Consider the following 22,206-nt stretch of genomic DNA (forward strand, 5'->3'; position numbering starts at 1 on the left):
GAGCAAATAAAATTTATTAATATATCAACAAAAAAAACTTTGTTTTACCAACCAGCCGATATGAAATATTAAATCACACATTTTTGTTCTGATACAAATTCTCTATCTAACCATAATTGAACACGTCATCAATTCTTAGGGGTTCTTAAACCTCCTAAATAAGAGGTACTTCTTATCATTTTCACCATTTTTGATTTAATTTTAATCAGATTATGCTTAAGAATTCTAGCTAAAATCTCCCGTTGGAGATGCTCTAACGTGCGAGAATCGTATGGCCTCGTCGTCCTCAGTGAGGAGTCCTTTAAAGGAAAGCTAAACTGTTTTCATGGTCAATCACTCACATACATATCTACGATTTGAAAAAACTTTCTTAGGCAAACGAGAAAAAGAAAATGGCATCTTATGTAAATGGGAGTATAAATTTATGATGATTGTTGTTATATTAAGTTGAATTATACACCTTATATATAAGCACATGACATAATTAAAGGGATTACATAAAGTAATATAATTAATGTATATATAAAGATAATATATGAGATTTGAATAATCAAAAATGATGTGATGATACTCTTTCTTTAATTTGTCATCTCAATCTCAAGAAGGGTGATTAAGTGTACGTAGAAAGCAGAAAAAATTGACAAATTTAAGGAATTTGATAGAAGTGAAGAAGAAACATAGAAAAACTTCTATGCGTTGTGACGAATTTACCGTAAAGCGTTTCGTAGTATACGGTTTTAAAATTTTATTATATTTTAGAACGATATATGAAACTTTTCTTGTACACAATGACTTATTAAGATTTTTATATTATATTATAAGAATATACATGCAAAAGCTTTCCATATCTTAATAGAAGAAATTTCTTCCGTATAGGTTTACTTGTCGATTTGCTAACTCAAGATATAAAGTACAAACGATAAAATAAAAGTAGAAACACAAATACTTGTTCATGATTACATATTTATATGTATGACATAACACATTTTTCATAGCAGAACATATTTTTATAATTATTCTCTACCCCCTAAAAGGACCTTGCCAACAACCATCTCAAAACTTCGTTCCGACGAACCACACATATGCTTCGTCGCTTCCTCAGCCAAGCGTCGCCACTCTTCTGCCTTCTCTCTCATTTTTTTTCCTTTGTCTCCATCCATTAGCTCTCTAATTAACTCCTCAACCTCTTCCCTCCTCACATCTCCACTAATCTCCATCCCCACCTCCCATTCATCACAACAATATTTACAATTTGTTTGCTGCTCTGCAAAGAACGGCCAACACAACATTGGAACTCCACAGGAGAGACTCTCCAAAGTCGAATTCCATCCACTATGTGTTAAGAAACCTCCAACTGCCGGATGAGAAAGGACTTTTTCTTGAGGACACCAACTCGCCAACATTCTTCGATCAGCCGTCTCTATTAGAAACTCTGGTGGAACCATAGCCACATCACCAACTACTAAATCCGGCCTGATCACCCACAAGAAATCTTTCTTTGTTGCTGCTAAACCCCAAGCAAACTCCACGAGATGTTTCGCACTCATCACTGTTATGCTTCCGAAATTAACATAGATGACACTGTTTGGAGATTTAGTATCGAGCCAATCCAAACACTCCCTATCCTCTCTCCACAAATTTGTTTCCATTTTTCCAGTCTCACTATCCTTGTCCATCTCCCGATTCACCAGTAGTTGGAGTGGTCCAATAGAGTACACCTGAGGGATGATAGATTTAATAGATTGGATGGTGTCATGTTCGAGCTCATCGAATGTATTGAGAATGATAGCAGAAGCGCGTTTGATTCGGTCAGTCTCATCAACAAAATAATTGAGCATTATGTCGTCAGGATTAGTCGTTCGGATGAAGGTAGGGATGTCCTTTAGTCTTAGATTCCTCATTGATGGTATCCAATCTATTTTTGTGTCTAAGTGCTCCTTGGTTAAGTAACTCTCATCTGCCATTCAACCACCATTATATTAGCATTAATTTAATACCTCGATATATTTACGAACAAAAAATAAAATGATTTTATCACAAATTAAGCACCGTATGCAAACTTTTATGCATTTAATTTACACTAATACTGCAGTTTAAATCAGCGTAAAAAAGAGTTACGGTTGGAGTATATATATGACACTTAATATGAAACAGAGGGAAAGGGAGTATATAAATATATATTTGCATGCACTTCTATTCAAGGTATCATATATAGTTTAAATTATCTATACTAGTATTTTTGCATCAATTTTTGCTCAAAAATACTTTTTGGAAAGTTTTTACATTTAATACATTTAATGCTTATATTCATATCCAAACAAGGTTAGTTAATTCTCTCTACTATCCTTATAACCAAACAGAATTAAAATATTTTAAATATTCATATATATAATATTTTATAATTAATATAGATATTTAGAAGATTTATTCCGTATTAAAAAACTTATTCTCCCATCATCTTTTTTTTTTTTTTAAAAAATTTAAATATAGTGAATCGTCATATAATGCATAAAGTTAATAAAAATGCATATTTTTTCCTGCATATATTGTGATTTGAATTTTTTAAAACGAACATATATTACTTAATTAATATAAAAGTGTGTGTTCAACCTACATATATAGTAAATTTACCGTATATAGTAAATTATAGAATTTTAAGAAGTTTATAATTTATAACTGATATATCTAAACTTAATAAAAAAATTTAAAACTTATGAATATTTAAACATATTAAATTTTCAAAATAACACAAACGAGTTATATTACATGATGGGTTATATGACATTACATGATTGAATTGATAATACTACAAAATAAAATATCATTAATATGATACTTCAATACGGGTTAAATCTTAAATTTACTATTTTAACAAAACCAATATAAAATATCTCGAATCAAACTGATTTAACTAAGATTGTTTTAAACAAAAATTGTTGTGCGGTATACCACGAATTGTATACTAAATTACTAAAATTAACAAAATATTACATTAGCAAAACTAGTATTAAAATAGTACGTTGATAAAAAAAAAAAAAAAAAAAAATTGCCCCATAGTGTACTGCTGGTCATAATCTAGTTAAGTGTATAATTCATGATATACTTCATCAAAAACGAAAAAAGAATGTTGTATGTACCTTTAAGTGGTGATAACCCCTTCTCGATGATGCGATGGAAGTGTAGATAAGCTAAGAATCCACAAGCACTAGTTGTCCACAAAGCAACATTCGGGACTCCAAGCTCCTCCGCAGCATCAAGAGTAAAGCTCATCGTGCCGTCCGATACAATACAGCTAACCGGAGGAACATCCTCTGCTGTGTTGATCCGCCTGAGAAGCTCCTTAAATGGAGCTAGACAGTTCTTCTTTGTGGACGCACAAAGGAGAGGGATGTCCTGTGTGGCGTCCTCGTTTGTCTCGGGTAGACCATCAGGAATAGACTCGTACTGGAAAGAAGGAAGACCGTTGAGGGCTTTGGGTCCACGGGAACGGAGGAGACGTCTGTGGTTGTAGTTGGTGTTGACGAAGGTGACGTGAAAGCCTTTGGCATGTAGGATTTTAGCCACTTTCAGCATCGGGTTGATGTGGCCTTGAGCAGCGAAAGGCACGCAAACTACATGTGGTTTTTGTCTGCTAAGAACGGTGCAAGGTGCCATTTTATTTTTCTCGTGTGCCAAAAAAAGTTTTTTAAAAAGTAGATGTGTATGTGAGTGAGTGACTATGGGAACAGTTTCACCAGGCTTTAAAGGATTCCACAATGATGGTGAGGCCATACAATTCTCCCACGTAGGGATTATCGACAAATCTGTCACGTGTGAGAACATTGTCTACAAGCTAAATCGAGTGAACTGTAGTCCGTCGGTAAAAAAAAAAGCCAAGACTTGTGGCCCTATGTCAATAAATTCGTGAAGGTAATGCTTCAAATCACGTGATTAAGATTTTAGCTGGTAGTATATAAAGACTACAAAAATGAGAGAGAAAATTACCAAGCCTTTGGTTTGCATGCGTAAACAATCCTGTTATATGGACCATAACGAAATCACCACAAAATATTTGGTAGGGCCTGGATATTTAAATTATATAATTATGCAAATCCTTGTTATACTTCTTTCGGAACGTCCGATTTTTTTTGCCCAAAAAGAAATAGAGAGGTGTTTATCGAATTTTATGGTATCAGACTATCAGTGCTCATGAAGCTTCTTCACTTTCGTTATGTTTCGTGTCTTCTTCTTCTCTAATGGATGCTCCACCAACAGGAATTGAAAGAGCATTTGATGTTACAGACATCGAAATACGTATCTCACATAAGAAATGAGATGAGACATAGACATCCACTCATTATCAAATACATTTTAAATTAGAAACAATGAAGCCTAATATCGTTACAAATTCAAATTTTGACTCAACCAACGTAGTTTAAATAGGATAAGTTTTCAGAACCGATCCTCATAGGAAAGTAGGCTAAGCACCAATATGAAAAGCCCAAATTACATTATAGTTCCCAACAAATAGCAAATGCATGGTTTCTTAAAATTCTGCGCAAATATCAACGTCCTCTTGTGCACTCAATATAGTATATATAAGGGCCTTATAATATATTTTCTTATTTTTAGCCGTAATTATTTATAGCAATACCTTTTATTTCTATTTTTACTAAAGTAAGTAATTCAAAATATTTTACCAAAATCTTACATCACTATAAAATATAGAAATTCTAATCAATTAATATTTTCAAAATTTGAAAGTTTTCTAAGAAAAAAATATATTTTATTTTATTTTTTGGAGCCTTCGAAGATGTTTACAAAAATTCTAATGTACGCTAAGAGCATTTTCATCGATAATACTGTAATACTAGATTTTAGTCCGTGGTACACTGCAGAGAAATGTTTTTATAATTATTAAAAAAAATGTTGTACTTTTGTGTTTATTTTTATTAATAGATTCTACAGTTTTTTGAACAAAAATATAAAAAGAAAAGATTCTACAGTTTTAATTGGATTATATATTTTTGTTGTGTTTGAGTATGTTTTTGTAGTTATTTAGGTTGTATATTTTTTTGTTGGATTGCTCGTTTTATTATTTTATATATAAATTGTATCTTTAAAATTTTTATACTTTTTGGTATTTAAAACCGATGGTAGTAGTAGCTATAGATTATTGATATTTTAAATTTATATCATAACCCGTCCCATAATTTTCTTTTTAAAGGTTAACTATAATATTTTAAATCATTTTTAAAATATGTTTGAAGTCTTGTTTAGTGTAGAAAAGCAATGACTTTTTGTCTGGTAAGTTATGTTTGTTTCTGCGCTGGAGAAAATCATTTAGATAGCTCTTACTTTTTTTCTGGTATATATGCAAAAATATATTGTAAATAAAAAGGTAATATAGATTTGATAGCCCAATAGATAACATAGCTTCAATAAAGCACATATAAATAGTTATTGGATACGTTTATTGGTTGTAAATTCAGTTTCATAGTCATGTTTACCATTACAATGGCTGACCGACATTTCAAAATGACCCCAGCTATAGTTACGTTAAAAAAGATAGGCTCTTCTGAAAATTATAATTGGAAAAGCATAATTAAACGATTTAGTAAATTAAAGACAAAAAACGAAAGAAAACAAAAAGGATTTGGTTAAGATAACTTTACATAATAAGATATGTTTATACAACGTCTTTGTTCTCATACAACACAATGAAAATGGGAACTCCATCATCTATGATCTTTATAAGCTGATGAAAATAGAAATGTGTAACAAACAAAGATTATGTTTTAAAAAAGGGATTACTAATAAGAGACCCACCTTTTCATTTAGGATTGTAGGGTCACACGTCACAGTGAACAAAAAATAGCAGCCATTGCGAGGAGAACAAATTTATGTTGTTGGTTTGGTGATGATAATTGCCGTGTAGGTGTAGAATATTTATAGGGTCCTTAGTAGGTCGATTATGATTAGCAAATATGCAAGTAATTATTGTCGTTAGCAACTAATTAGGGATGAAAGATTTGTAATCTGTTTGATTAAAGAATATGCTAGGAATCAGGCATTAATACGCATTTAACTTTGTTTCTTTGTTTTGATTTTCTACAGGTATTAGAGAGAAAAGATCTTTGAGATGGAAATTTAAAATTGAATGTGTAGAGTAATTAGATGTTAATCGTGATTAAGTTGTTTCCAAAATCGGTGGAGTTAGAGATATTAGGGAGAGTGGTCGCAAATATTGATGGTGATATTTGCTATTTTGGAAAATAATTATTTTTTTAGAGAATATTTATTGATTAGTTGTTAGGTTGTTTCCAAAAAAAGTGAAAGTTAGAGATTTGTGAGAAAGGAATATAGCAAATCTAGTTTTGTAATATATATATTTTTTTTATTCATTTTTAAAAACATAATGACATGCTTGTAAATAAGTGTCAACTTCAAAATTTATTTTATAAATGTCTCCAAAAATGTATATATAGATGTGTCATATACTTTAACTTTAATTAAAGTTAATATTAGTTCAATGTAAACATCTTCATCGGCTTTTTATTAGTTTTCCTTCTCCATTAGTCATCCTTCGTATGAGTGTCTTCTATGAGCGTTTGCAAAGAGGAGGAAGGAAACAATCAAAAAATCAAAAAACAAAATTATAAACACAAACCAATGAAATTGTGACAAGTAAGATGTCTCTTGATAATGCTTCGGCAGAGATATTTGAGACACGAGTTCTTTCCTGTTTACACAATAAACTTTTTTTTTTAATTCTGTTTTAAATCTAGAGACACTCCAAAAGATGTGCAATGGAAGTGCCCTAAGAAACATTGCTTTCACGAATTATTGTTATATAGGACCAGTGGGCACTCGCACAAAAATGGAAGGACCAGTGGGCATTTGTACAAAAATAGAAGAACTAGTGGGCCAAAGTCTTGTCTTTTAATTTACCGACCGACTAGTCGACTACTGTACACTCGACTTCTAGGCAATCATAATATTTTTCTTGACCGCATATCAGCTTTGGGTTAGATTGCCTGCTACCTGCAGTCCGCGGGTACTGGAAGTCATTGCACGTGAATGATTTGTCGGTAATCTTTACGTGTGAGAATTGTATGGCCTCGCCCTCATTGAGGAGCTTAGTCCTGGGCAAATAATCCGAAACCGAACAAACCAAACCAAACCGATCCAAAAAAACTGATTTGGATCGGTTTCGGTTTCTCTGTAAAAACCGATCGATTTTTACATTAATTGTGATTCGGTTTTCAGTTTTAAACCAATCCGATCGGTTATCCACTAAACCGAATACTCAATTAATTTTCTATATATTTGGGTTTAGATTGATATTATTTTTGGGCCAATTTCTGGACCGGAGCCCATTAGCTAAAAAATTTTAAACTATAATCGCTGGTAGGAGGATTCAAACCTGAGACACTAAGGTTAAGGGTTACACGTTGAAGCTATCTGAGCTATCACAACTTTGTGACTATAATTTCCGAGTAATAAATATAAAGGTTCGGATTAAGTTCTGATTTAAAAAAAAAATTGAAAACCGATCCGAATCCGAATTAATCCAAACCGATCTGATCCGAAAAACATTCGGATTCTAAACGGATTCTATACACCCCAATCCAAAAAATCTAAAATCTAAAAAATTTGATCCGATCCGAACCGAAAATCCGAACGCCCAAGGGCTAGAGGAGCCCCTTAAACCCTAGCGAAACTGTTTTCATTGTCACTCACCCACATACATATCTACCTTTTAAATAAAACATTCTTAGGCACACGAAAAAAAAGAAAATGGCATTTTAGGTAAACGGAGAGTAGAAAATTGTATTATTATTGTTGTTGTATTATTGAATGGAATTATACACCTTATATATAAGCATAAATCATAATTAAAGGGGATTATGTCTATTAGAACAATATATCATGGATGACAATGATCGTGTAGAAGCATATGGCCTAATGAAGTCGAGATCGACTTAACCACATATCCACTTGAGAGATGGGCGGTAAACAACAGGTTGCATAGAGAAAAGCATTTTTGTTTGTAGTGTATTGAGACGGAGAGAAGGAGATGTTGGTATGTTTGTTGGAACTTGAATTTTGGTGATGGCAATGGACTTCATTGGTGGTAATTATATTTTCTTTTTTCTCTTGTTTATTTGTATTTATTAATCTATTATTATTATTATTTGTTAATGTGGAAAAGAGAATCCAAAAAAGGAAATTTATAAGAAAATGAGTTTTTGTCCTCTAGAAACGGCCAAGAGAAGATTATGATTCTCTAGAAGTCGAGTGTGCTGTAGTCGGTCGAAAAGTAAAAGCCAAGACTTGTGGCCCTATATGGCAATAATTCGTGAAAGCATTGGTTCTTAGCGTACGTGAGATAGCGTTTAACTCGTTAATGATTTTGTAAACATCTTCAGAGGATCCAAAGACAAAAAAGAAGAAAAATTTCAAATTTCCTCTATATGAACTAATTAAAAACGATATTTTTATACGGATATATATAGGATTTTGGTAAAATATTTGAATTACTTACTTTCATAAATAAAAATGGTATTGCGATAAGAATTACTGCTAAAAATAAGAAAATATATTATAAGACACTGTAATATAATGCACACGTTGATTTGCTCAGAGGTTTAAGAAACCATGCATTTGCTAATCGTTTAGATCTTTATAAGTTGGCCATGGCCAATATGTAATTTGGGCTTCATATTGGCGCTGAGCCTATTTTCCTTTTAGGACCGGTTCTGAAAACATATTCTATATAAACTACGTTAGTTCAATCAAAATTTGAATTTGTAACGACATTAGGTTTCTTGGTTTTTAAATTAAATCATAGCCTTCTCTCCGATTCTAATTGTAGTATCCTTTGTCGTCTGTTGCCCTAAAAGAACCTAATTGACTACCATTTGCAAATTTGATTTCGACTACCATCCACATGCTCCGTGTGGGTTGTTCGCTAGAAACGACATCTCTCATGCCGTTTTTTGGTTTCTTTTTTTGTGCGGGAAAGAAAGGATAAAAATGGATATGTATGTCGTCGCTTAATGAACACAAATTAAAGGACTCCACAATGAGATGGCGAGACCATATGATTCTCGCATGCGAAAATTTCCCATAAAATTAGTAAGCTAAATGTCAGATTTGTGGCGCCCGCTCTATAAGTCAAATGTTTAGAGTCTGATTATACAGATTACAGAGGTCCGTGAAAAAAAAAATATTCTGACATCTATGAAAACTCCACAGCGTCGTCTCTACGAATGTTAGATTTCGACATATGCCATATAAGCAAACAAGCAAACCTTTCTATAAATAGAAAAACAAATTAGTGTTCATGATTATGTAGAGCACGTACCATTTTTCAAAACATAAACCTTTATGTAATCATCTTTATGTTTAAGTTTATTTATGTTGTCTCTATTGTCTTTTGCTGCCTAAGAGAATCTTGGTAATAACCTTCTGAAAATTTAAGTCGGAAGAGCCACGCATATGCTCTGTCGCTTCCTCTGCCAAACGCTGCCACCTTTTTGCTTTCTCTCTCATTTTCTTTCCTTTCTCTCCGTCCATTAGCTCTGTAACCAGTGCCTCAACCTCCTCCCTACTCACGTCTCCACCGATCTCCATCCTCACCTCCCATTCGTGACAACAATATTTACAATTTGTTTGCTGCTCTGCAAAGAACGGCCAACACTGTAATGATCCTCACTAAGAGTAAAAATCCAAATTATAATTATGGAGAAAAAGACCCGGAAAAGACTTAGCAAGAAGAAGAAGAGGTCGGAGGTCAAGAGGCTAAGTTCAATAAGAAGTCGAAAAAGAAGAATGGCCAAGTCAAAAACCACAAAAAGACCAAGGTACGGTCAGGACGGACGTACACGAGCAGGGACGGTACGGACGGACGTACATGGTCGGAGATGGTATGGACGGACGTACAAGGTCGGGCACGGTACGGACACATCGTACGTACGCGGACAGAGATGGTATGCACAGGTCGGACGTGCGCGGGAGGAGACGGTACGCACAGGTCAGACATACACGGACAAAGACGGCACAGACCGAGTAAAGACGGAAAGGACGGACGTATGCGGAATGGAGACAGTACGGACCGGGAAAGACGAACGCATGCCGAGTGAAGACGGTAAAGGACGAGTATAGCCGGTAAAGACCGATTGTTCGCGGTACTGACGGAGAAGTTGCGGTACTGACGAAGGAGTTGTGGTACTGCCGAGAAACTACGGACGAGACCGAGAATTTGCGGATGTAGCGGATGATCGACGGACGCAGTGCCAAGAGCCGACGGCGTTCCAGATTTTGCGGAGCGTTTGTCCGCCTGCACAAAAAGAGAATTTTTCTCTTTTCTCTTGAATTAACCAATGAAATTTCATGCAGCTATGAGGAGTAATCATTAGGTTGTTGAAAAACAAAAAGGAGAGACATAATCATTGTGTCTTTAAGGAGATGGCCAATGAGAATTCATGTACCAAAAAGTGGAAGACAAAGGAAGATTCTCGACATGCATTGGCGAGTTGCGCCGCCCAAAAACCTCTATAAACTGGAGCTCTCCCTTCTCACTTTGCTCATTCTCAACTCAAAGAAGAAAAGGTTAAAAATTCTCTCTAAGTGTTTGCTCTCTCAAAGACGGAGAGGGAGACCGAAGTTGGACGCTGTCGAAGACGTTGTTCGGGTCAAGGAGAGACGCTGTTGGACGCAGTTCAGAGACGCTGTTGGACGCAGTTCGTGGACGTTGTTGGACGCAGTTTGACGCAAAGAGGAAGTTGTCTCATCCGCGGTGTCGTGAAGTCTGATCATCAATCTGCTGAATCACTGTGAGTCCTGTGGTGAGTTTTGTGGTAGTATTTCGTGGGGTGCTGCATGGTTCCTATGGACCATGTACGTACCCATTGTGTATTGCATTTAGACTAGGATCATGGTAGGATCAGTTAAATGTTACATGCATTAAATTGGTAGGATTCATGCTAGAATTCATGTTTAAATCACATAGAATTATGCTAGGAATCACCATGCATGTTGAGAATTGATGAGAATTGAACTGCATATTTTCATGATGAACTTGATGCATTTTTAGCAATTTGGCTTGCTTAAAATTGGACCATGGACTTGCATGCATAATTAAATTGTTGTATTTTTACTTGCAATATTTCTTGCTTAAAAATCAGATTAAAATGGGTGCATGCATGTAGAACAATCTAGGTTGCTTGAATTATTATTCTTGTTTCATGTTGATTTCTTGCTTGTTATGCTTGATTTCTTGCTTGTTATGCTTGATTTATGTTGCTTGTTTTTAGTACTAAATTCTTTGCGTTTTTTACTCTTAGAATTGTAGTACTTATTTTAGCTAGTCTCTTGAATTATATTTGTTATTTTTCTCGAGTCGTAGATAGGATAGAGTAGTCGATCTTCTGTTCCCTATGTTGAAAAATTGTCTCGTGGGAAGTTCTCAACGACCACTTACACAGGACAACGTCGGCGTCTAGCTAGCTACTAGAGCGACAACTACTTGATCTCGTAGCATTGGATGGTTCATGCGGGTTACCTTTGTGGTTTCCGCATGGACAGAGGTAAGGAACGGAACAGATTATCGAGAGCCCATAGGTGAAGAGTCTAGGGTAGTCGAGTAATCCTTGATTATTCTAGTCGTCTTGTGTTGTTTAGGTGAAAGAGTCTAGAGTATTCAAGTTACCCTTGTTGTATTCTAGTCATCTTGTTCATTGCGTAGGAGTAAAGAGTCTAGGTTAATTGAGTCAAGTCTTGCTTGAACTAACCCTCTTTTCTTGCTTGTTTGTTATTTGCTTCCACTATCGTTTCTGTTGCGTAGCTTTGATTGCTTGTCGTGCTTGTTTCCTTCCTTGTTGGGATAGTCGGGGTGGGGAAAATTAGAAGCATGTTTAGGAAAGGGGTACCTAGGCTCACTGAGTAATCTAAGATTACTCATGATAATTATTTGTCTTGTAGGAAGTCTAGGAAGAGTCTAGAGCTAGAGCGAACTTAAGGTACCGGATAGGGATTGTTTTCTGTGTTTTTGTAAAATCCTATATTTTCCTAAAATGTATTCTATGGAAGTATCCAAATATTATGTATATTGCTTTGATAACTTATTTTTCAATGTAATATTTTATTAAAGTAATATATTCGGTTTTAAGGAAATATGGCAAGTTGCATTTAATACATTAGACTTGTCCGGGCCAACACAACGCGCCAAGATCGCGAGGGTTACAAAGCTTAAGCGAACCTCGACCATGGGCGGAGTCGTGTCCAGGAGAACTGCTTTAAAGGACGTAGAGATTATCGACAATGAGATGGCGAGACAATGATTCTCGCACGTAGATACTGTCGACAAATATATACCACGTGCGAATATTTCCAATACCCATGGGTATGAGTAATCTTGCCAACAGAAGATAAATGGTTATCACGTCAGTATTGAAAAAGACAGACTAGTAGTCACATAAGGTAATAACTCGTGAAAGCAATGTTTCTTACTCTCAAGGATCAGAGAGTTTTAGTAGTTACAAATATTTGAATATTAGCTTTCTTCTTCCAGAATTTTACAATACGACTCCACACTTATTTATAGATTTTTTTCTCTGTTAATAGGAAGATTTTTGATGAAACTAATCTTTTACTAAATCGTTTATTCTATAAAGCACAAGTCACATGTTCAATAAGAAAAAAACCTGAATTTTCTTGAGTAACTGTCCTCCCACTCCTCCACGATCTCTGCAATTTCAAAATAAAACCACTGTAAAATGATAAAAAAAAAACTTAACAATCATCCAGACCATTCTATTTTTTTACCAACCATCGACACCATCTTTGTTTCTTTTTTTCTGCAAAACAAAAAGCCCTCAATGATTTTCACAATAGATCTTTACTCAACCCTTTAAATTCATCCAATAAGATGATATCATAGATGCTTGCTTTCCTCATATCGGGTAGAGAAAAAGACGGAGGCGTAAGGAATCTGAAGCAATTGACAAGAGCTCAAACTTTGTTACGGGAACAAACTCACGCAAACTTCGTCAACAAAAAAAAAACAATTACATCAGCTGAATTTATGGTTTTTCTAGCAGGTGCGTCAACTAAACATGATGTTTTTTTTTTTCATGTACCGGAACAAGAACTGCTGAGTTTGGTAATGTAATTAATTCTGTGTTATTTAAATGCCTACTAGAATTATCCGATCATGATAAACATAAATTTGACTGTAATTTGCATTACAGTATTTTCATTTTGTAATATGCGTAGCGATTTTTTTTTTTTTACTTTGCTATACTATTTGTGTATGTACGTTGATCTCTTGAAGGTGGAAAATTAACTGCTACATACATGCAAAGCACAATGGTGTAGATGGAAAAGTGATGAGAGGTTTAGGAGATGCACATGATTCTTATGTCTAAGCTTTTTCCCGTACAAGGTACGGGTCTAATACTAGTTGTTATATATTCCATAAATTTAATTATATTCCTTTATTTCTTCAAACAAATTAAATGTATTACACACGATGAAAACAAGAAAAAACAATTCGACTTAATCTTACATATTATCTTATGTTTTTGTATTAACTTTGACCAGTATTAGGATTCTTTCCTAAGAGAACCTTGCTAACAATTGTCTCAAGATTTACCACCGACGAACCACACGGATGCTCCGTCGCTTCCTCCGCCTAGCACAGCCACTCCTCCGCCTTTTCTCTCATTTTCTTTCCTTTCTCACCATCCATGAGCTCTCTAACCACCGCCTCAACCTCTTCCCTCTTCACATCTCCACCAATCTCAATTCCAACCTCCCATTCGTCACAAGAAAACTTACAATTTGTTTGTTGCTCTGCAAAAAATGGCCAACATACCATAGGAACTCCGCAAGAAAGACTTTCTAACGTCGAGTTCCACCCACAATGCGTCAAGTACCCTCCAATTCCGGGTGAGAAAGAACATTCTCCTGCGGACACCAACTAGTCAGCATCCTTCGATCCTCTGTCTCCACTAAAAACTCTGTCGGAATCACTGCCTCCTCTCCGGCGACTAAGTCCGGCCGCATTACCCATAGAAACTCCTTCCCCGTTGCCGCCAAACCCCAAGCAAACTCCTCGAGCTGTGTCACGGTCATTTTGGTTATGCTTCCAAAGTTAACATAAACAACGCTGTTTCGAGACTTAGTATCAAGCCAATTCAAACACTCAGCCTCCTCTTTCCACAGATTTGATCCTATCCTTCCAATTTCACTATCTTCTTCAATCTCCCGGTTTACTAAGAGATGAAGCGGTCCGATTGGATAAACCGGTGGTAAAATAGATTGCATAGACTTAATTATGTCATGCTCCAGGTCATCGAACGTGTTGAGAATGACAGCAGAGGCGCGTTTAGTTCGACAAGTCTCACGGACAATGAAGTTGAGCATTATGTCGTTGGGATTAGTGGTACGGATGAAACTAGGAATATCTTTCAGTTTTAGATTCTTCATTGAAGGTATCCAATCTATAACTGTATCCAAGTGTTCCTTCGTCAACCAACTCTCATCTACAAAATCCATCACTCGTTGTTTTACTATTTTATCCCACAATATTTAGTTATAATTTAAAATTAAAAAAAAAAAAAAAAAAAAAAACTTGAACAAACGGAGCATAATTAATTTGATGCATTTTATGGTGATCGTATGGTTCCAGAGCTAGCTGGCAAACAAGGTAGTCTAGAGAGTGAAGGGTTCGTGTATCATCCGTATTTTTTAGGCCAACCTAACTTTCTAGGCCTAATAGCAAACTGTGGCATAGAGTGTGCAGTTGGCCTAATTGCCGAACGACCTCTTAAATGATAAATCCATCGAGATCGTGGTGTTAGGGTTTTTACGTTAAATTTAAGTATTATAACGTGATTTAAATCACTAATATTTGCAATTTAAATCAATAATATTTGCAAGAAAACGTACCTTTCACTGGGCATAAACCCTTCTCAATGAAGAGAAAAAAGTGTAGATAAGCCATGAAGCCACAACCACTAGTGGTCCAAAAAAGAACCAAGGGGACACCAAACTCCTCCGCAACGTCAAGAGTAAAGCCCATCGCACCATCTGATACAATACAGCTCACCGGAGGAACATCCTCTCTCGTGTTAATCCTCCGGATAAGCTCCTTGAATGGAGCGAGACAGTTCTTCATGGTGGACTCGCAAAGGGCAGGGATGTCCTGCGTAGCATCCACATCAGTCTCAGGTAGACCGTCAGGTATGGCCTCGAACCGGAAAGAAGGAACCCTGCCGAGTGCGTTGGGCCCACGGGACCGGAGGAGACGGTTGTGATTGTAAACGGTGTTGACGAAGGTGACGTGGAAGCCTCTGTGGTGGAGGAGTTTAGCCACTTTCAGCATCGGGTTGATGTGGCCTTGAGCCGGGAAAGGCACACAGACTACATGTGGTTTTTCTGCCTCACAAACAACACGAGGTCCCATTTTGTATCTCTCTTTTGCCAAAAGACAAAAATGTGAATTTGTGATCTACCTGGGTTATGCTTGACTCTACGCTTAAGCTTTGAGGTACGCACCCATTTATAGGAAAACGGTGAGCCCATATATTTATCGCACGTGGCTACTGTTTGGAAAATTAACGTTATCTGCCTTGTGCCATCTCGAGGCCCGAAATCTGTCTTTAGAGCATCATCATTATTGGTGATATAATATGTGTCTCTTAAATATTTTTTATAATTAACTTTATAACTATTTTAATACAAATGTCTAAAATAAGAGATATTATCTAACATATAAATGTCTAAAATATTAATTTATTGTATATATATTTTTAAAGACACATATTCCTTCCTAAAATCATTCTCATCTCATAAACCCACTTAAGTGTCTTAAACATTAAATAATATTAAGTAGGGTTATTGGTTTGAGATTTGAATAGAGTTTTAAAAACTTTAAATATTATATAAAATTTGGTGTTATCAAATCAAGATTTTGTTAAAATATGCTAACGTTTAGTGTTATTAATTTGTAATTCGTAAAAATTCATTTAAAATCTTAACAAATTTAAGTTATTGGGTTCAGACTTTTACAAAGTCATTAAAAGTTTTGTGTTATTCAATTAAAACAAAAGAGTCTAGGATTGTTAATGAATTCAATTATTATGTTGTTGGTTGATGTGTCTGTATTTTATAGGATTTTACCCATAGTTTTGGTATTTGTTTTGAGTCTTTTATTGAGTCCAAGTGTGCTTTTAGAGTCTTTTTAGTCTTTTGTGAGTCTGTACAGGTTCTAGGCTACTTTGGAAGGAAACTGAGTGTTTTGGGGATGAAGACAAGCATCTGGAGCCATTTTGGTGAAGACTGATCGGACTAGCAAGCAGATGGAGCGAACACAGAAAAAGCATCCTGGATCGGCTGATCCACATTCGGATCGACCGATCCTGGGCCCGACGCAACTTTTCCTTTTTTGTTTTAAACCGACTTTTAGGGTTTTATTTTGATATTTAAGTTAGAGGCACGGCCTCCAGAGACATAAGCTTTATTTTCTGAGACTAATTTGTATTGAGAGCAAAAGGGAGAAGATCTCTAATCCTTCTTGACACTTTGGAGAAGATTTCTAAACCCTAATTTCTATCCTTTTGCAATTCAATTATGTTTTCTTCATCTTTGATTTGCTGTTTAAGCTTCTCCATGTCTGAGTAGTTTCACTGGTCGGTTTAGGGTTTCAGAAGGGTTTCCATGATTAATTGATGCCAGATTTGTTAGATTAGGGATTGATCTTATTGTTCTTCATCTATAGTTGTTCTTAATGCTTAAGCTAGATTGATCACCTAGATTAAGATCTTAGGTTTAATTCATCGGGGCACCAAAAGTGTTGTTGAGTTGCTGGAAAAGAACATAGGTGAGCAAGGTGATCCTTAGCCAACGACAGTTGAAGTTGAGGCACCTTGTGAACATAATCAAACTTGAACTTATTGCTTGCTAGGATTGTTTAGATTCAAACGACGGTTTAGGATTCATTCAATTCCTTGCATAGAAAACTAATGCTGCGACAGTAGGTTAGTTTTATATTTGAGATTTGAGTTCAAGAGCGGTTCCTAAAGCTATCCCAATCCATCACCCAATTTCGTGATCATAACCCTTGATTGATTCCCTGCGCCCAATACTTTCTCTTAAATTTACAAACTCTTATTTATTTTCTGTTTTAATTCTGTTACTTGCAAAACAAACTTCCTCTTTGCTTTAGCTATACTCGGTCTATATAATTTCATAGTGTATCGTTTGGTCTCTGTGGATTCGACCCTGAAGTGCTACGACGACACCACTAGATCGTGGTTGAGTGTGCTTTGGGTTATTGATTTAACTCTAGATCAATTTGGCGCCGTTGCCGGGGACCATAACGTTGCCTTTGAAATTTTAGATTCACGTTTAGTCTAAGGTTTATTTTACTTTTTTTTACTGACTTGTTCTTGCGTTCTTCCTCTTTCGTTTCAGGTGCATGCAAACAAGAAGCCACAAGCCTACTGATTTGCGTAACCTGCGAAACAAGGAGTTAGCACAACTTGAACGAGAAAACCGGAGAGCAAGAACCCAGGCTTACCCTATGGCCGAAGGAGGAGATACAGGGGCTAATCCGCCCAACCCTCAGCTGGGTGTCGTCCAACAACAGCAGAGGCAGAACCAGCAAGAGCAAGCTGAACTGAATCCACCTGCAAGGCAAGCCACCTTGAGGGATGAAGATGCTCACAACAGGCTATTTGCGAATCGTTCTGCGATTCAACCTCCTGCTCCTGCGAGACAAGACTATGAGATTAAGCACAGTCTCATCAATTTGGTTCAGAACCGTGTGTTTAATGGATTAGCATCAGAGAGCCCTTTGGACCATATTGAAGCTTTTGAGAGATTGGCTAGTACAACAAGGTCTAATGGAGTTCCATATGATTACCTCATGTTGACTTTGTTCCAATTCTCTTTAGGAGATAAGGCTTTGAGATGGCTAAATCTCTTGGACCGAGGATCACTTACCACTTGGGAGCAGTGTAGAGCAGCGTTTTTAAACCACTTCTACACTAAGTCACGATCCGCTATGTTAAGGAGCAAGATCACTACCTTCTCACAAGGTGGTACAGAGTCTTTTTGTGAAGCGTGGGAGAGATTCAAGGAGTATATGAGGGACTGTCCTCATCATGGCTTTTCACAAGAGAATCTTATGAACATCTTCTATGGAGGAATTGACCAGAAGTACCAGATGGCACTCGATACTGCCAGCAGAGGAGATTTTTCTACTAACACTGCCGCTGAAGCAAACCTCTTGATCACAAACCTTGCAGCGAGTAACAGCAATCATAGCCATGAGTATGATCGTTCTGTGCGTGTTGTTAGCTCCGTGAATACAGATGTTATTAAGAGTCTCACTGCCAAGGTAGACCTTCTTTTGAAGAGAGATCAGCAAGCTGTCAACATGTGCGACGGGCAGACGGGTGCGTATCAGCAAGTTGGAGTGAATTCAGATTTTGAGGGAACAGAGGAGTTGAACTATGTAGGAGGACAAGGGAACTATCAGAATCATGGGTTTAATCAGAATTATAGAAATCATCCTAATCTCTCCTACAGAAGCACCAACGTTGAGAATCCTCAAGATCAAGTGTATCCTCCACATAATCAACAAGGTAACTTCCCACAAGGATTTCAGAACAGAGGTGTTGGATTTAATAGCTCAAATACCCAAGGATACCACGCTCCATCTGCAGCTCCACAAGATAACAAACTCGAATTGATGATGCAAGCACTGTTGGAGGGCCATAAGAAAAGTTCTGCTGAGATTAATGTCAAGATTGATAGCATGTACAATGATTTGACTGGGAAATTTGAGAGGTTGAGTTCACGTGTTGATTCCATTGATAAGAGAGTCTCTGCTATTTCTTCTAGCTCTAAGAACAAAGAGTCATGCAATGCTATAACACTCCATGGTGGGATCAACTCATTTTTGGCTTCCGCAGAGACGGGATCGATCAATCCTGAGACTAGACCAGCCGGTCCCATCCATTCTGATAATTCGAGTTTGATCCCCAGAGAAGTTGGATCGACCGATCCCCCTTATAGATCGATTGATCCCGTCATTGACGAAGAACTTGTCTCGGAAAGTCTCAGATCGACCGATCTACGTACAGAACGGTCAGTCCCTGTTTTAGGTATGGAAAATTCCAGCTCGTTTGTCTCTGATACAGATGCTAAGGAATCACTTCTTGTGGAACCAAAGCCCTATAGGCCACAAATTCCTTTTCCAAGAAGACATGTGAAGAAACCTCTGGATGAAAAGAAGTATGATCGGTACAAAGAAGTTATGAGTGAGTTCACAGCTGACATTTCCTTTACAGAGGCAGTAAAGCATATCTCTTTGTTTAAGAAGGTTTACAATGATGTTGTGGTTGAAGAAAAAGATTTGGTGGAGGTTAAGGCGTTTTTGGCTCTAGAGAAGAAGAACATTCATGCTCCAGCTTTGAAAAGACTACCCAAATTAGAAGATCCAGGAAAATTTGTTGTTCCATGCTCCATCTTAGGAGTGAACTTTGAGGATTCCCTTTGTGACACTGGATCCAGTGTGAACGTAATGTCTAAGGCTGTTGCAGAGAGGTTGGGGATTGATGATATGAAGGCTTCTAAGGTTTCTCTAAAGTTTGCAAATGCTGTCACCACGACTCCACAAGGCTTCATTAACAATTTAGATGTTCGAGTTGGGAATTGCTTGGTTGCTACAGATTTTCATGTTGTGGAAATGAGCGGGGGTTCTGTTATGCCTTTGATTCTTGGGAGACCTTTCTTAGCAACAGTGGGAGCAGTTGTTGACTTGCCTAATAAGGGGATCACTTTCTCCAACATTGATGATAAAGTCTTCTACAACGCAATCACTGCAAATAAAGCTATACGACATGGCTCTTGTCTAGTTGTAGAACATGAGAAGAAGGTGGATGTCATGACAATGGGAGAGAATGGTGATAAGAATGAGGTCAACGAAGTCCTGGATGGATACACTCATTCTTCTAAGAAGGTTAAGAAGAGAGACAAGCCAAAGATAGAGAGAGTAATACCAGATCTTCACATAACCTTGGTACCCCAGAAATATGTTAGAGACACCATTGAGTACAAGGTGAAGTGTAAAGGAAAGTCTCGGCCTTTTTCTAAGGTTACAGCCATCCTCACTCCGGAGTTTAAAGAAAAAGGCCAAGAAGCAATGGATGGTATGCTGAAAAAAATTCTGGAGCTTAAGCTGACGAATGGGAGAGCTTGTTCTGATATGAGTTCTCATCCTCCCATCACTTGACACCTGAAACCACGGTCAAGCTATAGACCTTAAACAAGCGCTTATGGGAGGCAACCCATGGGGTTTGTGCTGGCTTACCCTTTAATTTTTATTTGTCTTAGGATTTTGGTTTTGTTTTTAGGATTTATTACTGTGAAATCACGTCTGGTGTTAAGTATTTTCAGGAACAGGTTCCAAACGCAGAAGATCCGAAATTTTTTGTTCCAGGAGCTTCGGATCGATCGATCCTCCTTACAGATCGGTCGATCCCGTTGGTTTGCTGCGGGTATCTCCAAGTTCAATAATGTTTCAGATCAATCGATCCCATTCAGAGACCAATCGATCCCCACCCTTGCCAACACAACTCCGACACCAACTGCGAGATCACTGGTTTTTGTTTCTTGTCCTTACTTTTTCTTTTTCATTTTTCTTATTTTCTTTGTGGGATTTGTTCTTTTCTTGGTTTTCCTTTCACACCGGGACGGTGTGAAGTAAGTCCGGGGGAGGGATGTCTCCATGTTACTAATGTCGTTTTCTTTGGTTGTTTCCTTTTGATTTTTCGAGTCTTTGAGTCATTTTCTTATTTTTATCGAGTCTAAAAAAACAAAACGAAAAAAAATTGGGAAACTATGATCATTTCTAGGAATCTTTTGCTTTGAGCTAACACTCTTATGATTGCTTTAGTACTTTTGATTTTTGAATGAAGTTTGGAATCAACATGAGCAGTCTCAACACGCCCCAAAAGACACTCGCCAAGGAGAACACTAAGTTGAACCAGAAGTTGTCTCTAGCTTTGACATGACTTAACCGGATTTAAATTCTTACCTTGGGGCTTGGTATACATTGGACATGACTCCTCCCTTCAAGCCTCACGAGACATGCATCTCCTTGCAAAGTATGCTTCCCCTCTCTCTTCCCTTCAGTACTCAGTAAAAAAAAAAGAGAAAAAGAAGAAGAAAGAAGAAAAGGATATAGGTAATAAAAGAAGTGAACTGAGGGTTGTGCGTAAACCCGTGCATCTTTCGGTACTCATGGAAACCTGTCCACCAGAAAAGAGCAAAGGATTGATAAAAAAAATAAAATGATACCCTAGAAAATTAGGGAGAAATCAATCCTTTGGAAGTGAGAAAAGAGAGAGGAAAGGGAGCATAAGAGGAAGTCTTGGGAATTAAAAGGTTGAAGGAGTCAAAAAGTTCAATGATCGATACTCCCATGGTAAGACCGCACTCTTTTACTAATCTGATGTAGAGAGACAACGATGGGGAGACTGAAGGTTCTCTAGAGCCGTGGAGTTCAGAGTAGGGAGTGTTGATCCTAATCATGGGCAAAGTACAGAAAGTAGTTCTTGATTTGATGTGATGAAGAGTGCAAAGAAGAGGGTCCAAAGAATATGTGAGTTTCCACTTTCAAACCTTTTCTCTGTTCTTGAGTTTTTGTCTGTTCTTGCTTGAGGACAAGCAAAGATTCAAGTCCGGGGGAATTGATGTGTCTGTATTTTATAGGATTTTACCCATTGTTTTGGTATTTGTTTTGAGTCTTTTATTGAGTCCAAGTGTGCTTTTAGAGTCTTTTTAGTCTTTTGTGAGTTTGTACAGGTTCTAGGCTACTTTGGAAGGAAACTGAGTGTTTTGGGGATGAAGACGAGCATCTGGAGCCATTTTGGTGAAGACTGATCGGACTAGCAAGCAGATGGAGCGAACACAGAAAAAGCATCCTGGATCGGCTGATCCACATTCGGATCGACCGATCCCGGGCCCGACACAACTTTTCCTTTTTTGTTTTAAACCGACTTTTAGGGTTTTATTTTTATATTTAAGTTAGAGGCACGGCCTCTAGAGACATAAACTTTATTTTCTGAGACTAATTTGTATTGAGAGCAAAAGGGAGAAGATCTCTAATCCTTCTTGACACTTTGGAGAAGATTTCTAAACCCTATT

General features: G+C 36.9%; 1 protein-coding gene and 1 pseudogene across 1 annotated transcript; both read right to left on the reverse strand.

The window, feature by feature from the left end:
• On the reverse strand, window positions 905-3,697 carry LOC104776357 (UDP-glycosyltransferase 85A5-like). Its single transcript, XM_010500405.2, has 2 exons — window positions 3,138-3,697; window positions 905-1,957 (listed from the first exon to the last, which is right to left on the reverse strand). The coding sequence occupies exons 1-2, from the start codon at window positions 3,652-3,654 to the stop codon at window positions 1,014-1,016; spliced, it is 1,461 nt and encodes a 486-aa protein (XP_010498707.1). The 5' UTR covers window positions 3,655-3,697; the 3' UTR covers window positions 905-1,013.
• On the reverse strand, window positions 13,494-15,678 carry LOC104776358 (annotated as a pseudogene).

This window comes from Camelina sativa, chromosome 3 (genome assembly GCF_000633955.1).
Source record: "Camelina sativa cultivar DH55 chromosome 3, Cs, whole genome shotgun sequence".
Classification (NCBI taxonomy): Eukaryota; Viridiplantae; Streptophyta; class Magnoliopsida; order Brassicales; family Brassicaceae; genus Camelina; species Camelina sativa.

Bases quoted from the DNA above. Each gene is read 5' to 3' on its own strand.
- LOC104776357 (XM_010500405.2), bottom strand. From the start codon at position 3,654: ATGGCACCTTGCACCGTTCTTAGCAGACAAAAACCACATGTAGTTTGC. The intron at 1,958-3,137 runs GTACATACAACA...GTTGAATGGCAG, and splicing joins GGGGTTATCACCACTTAAAG to ATGAGAGTTACTTAACCAAG.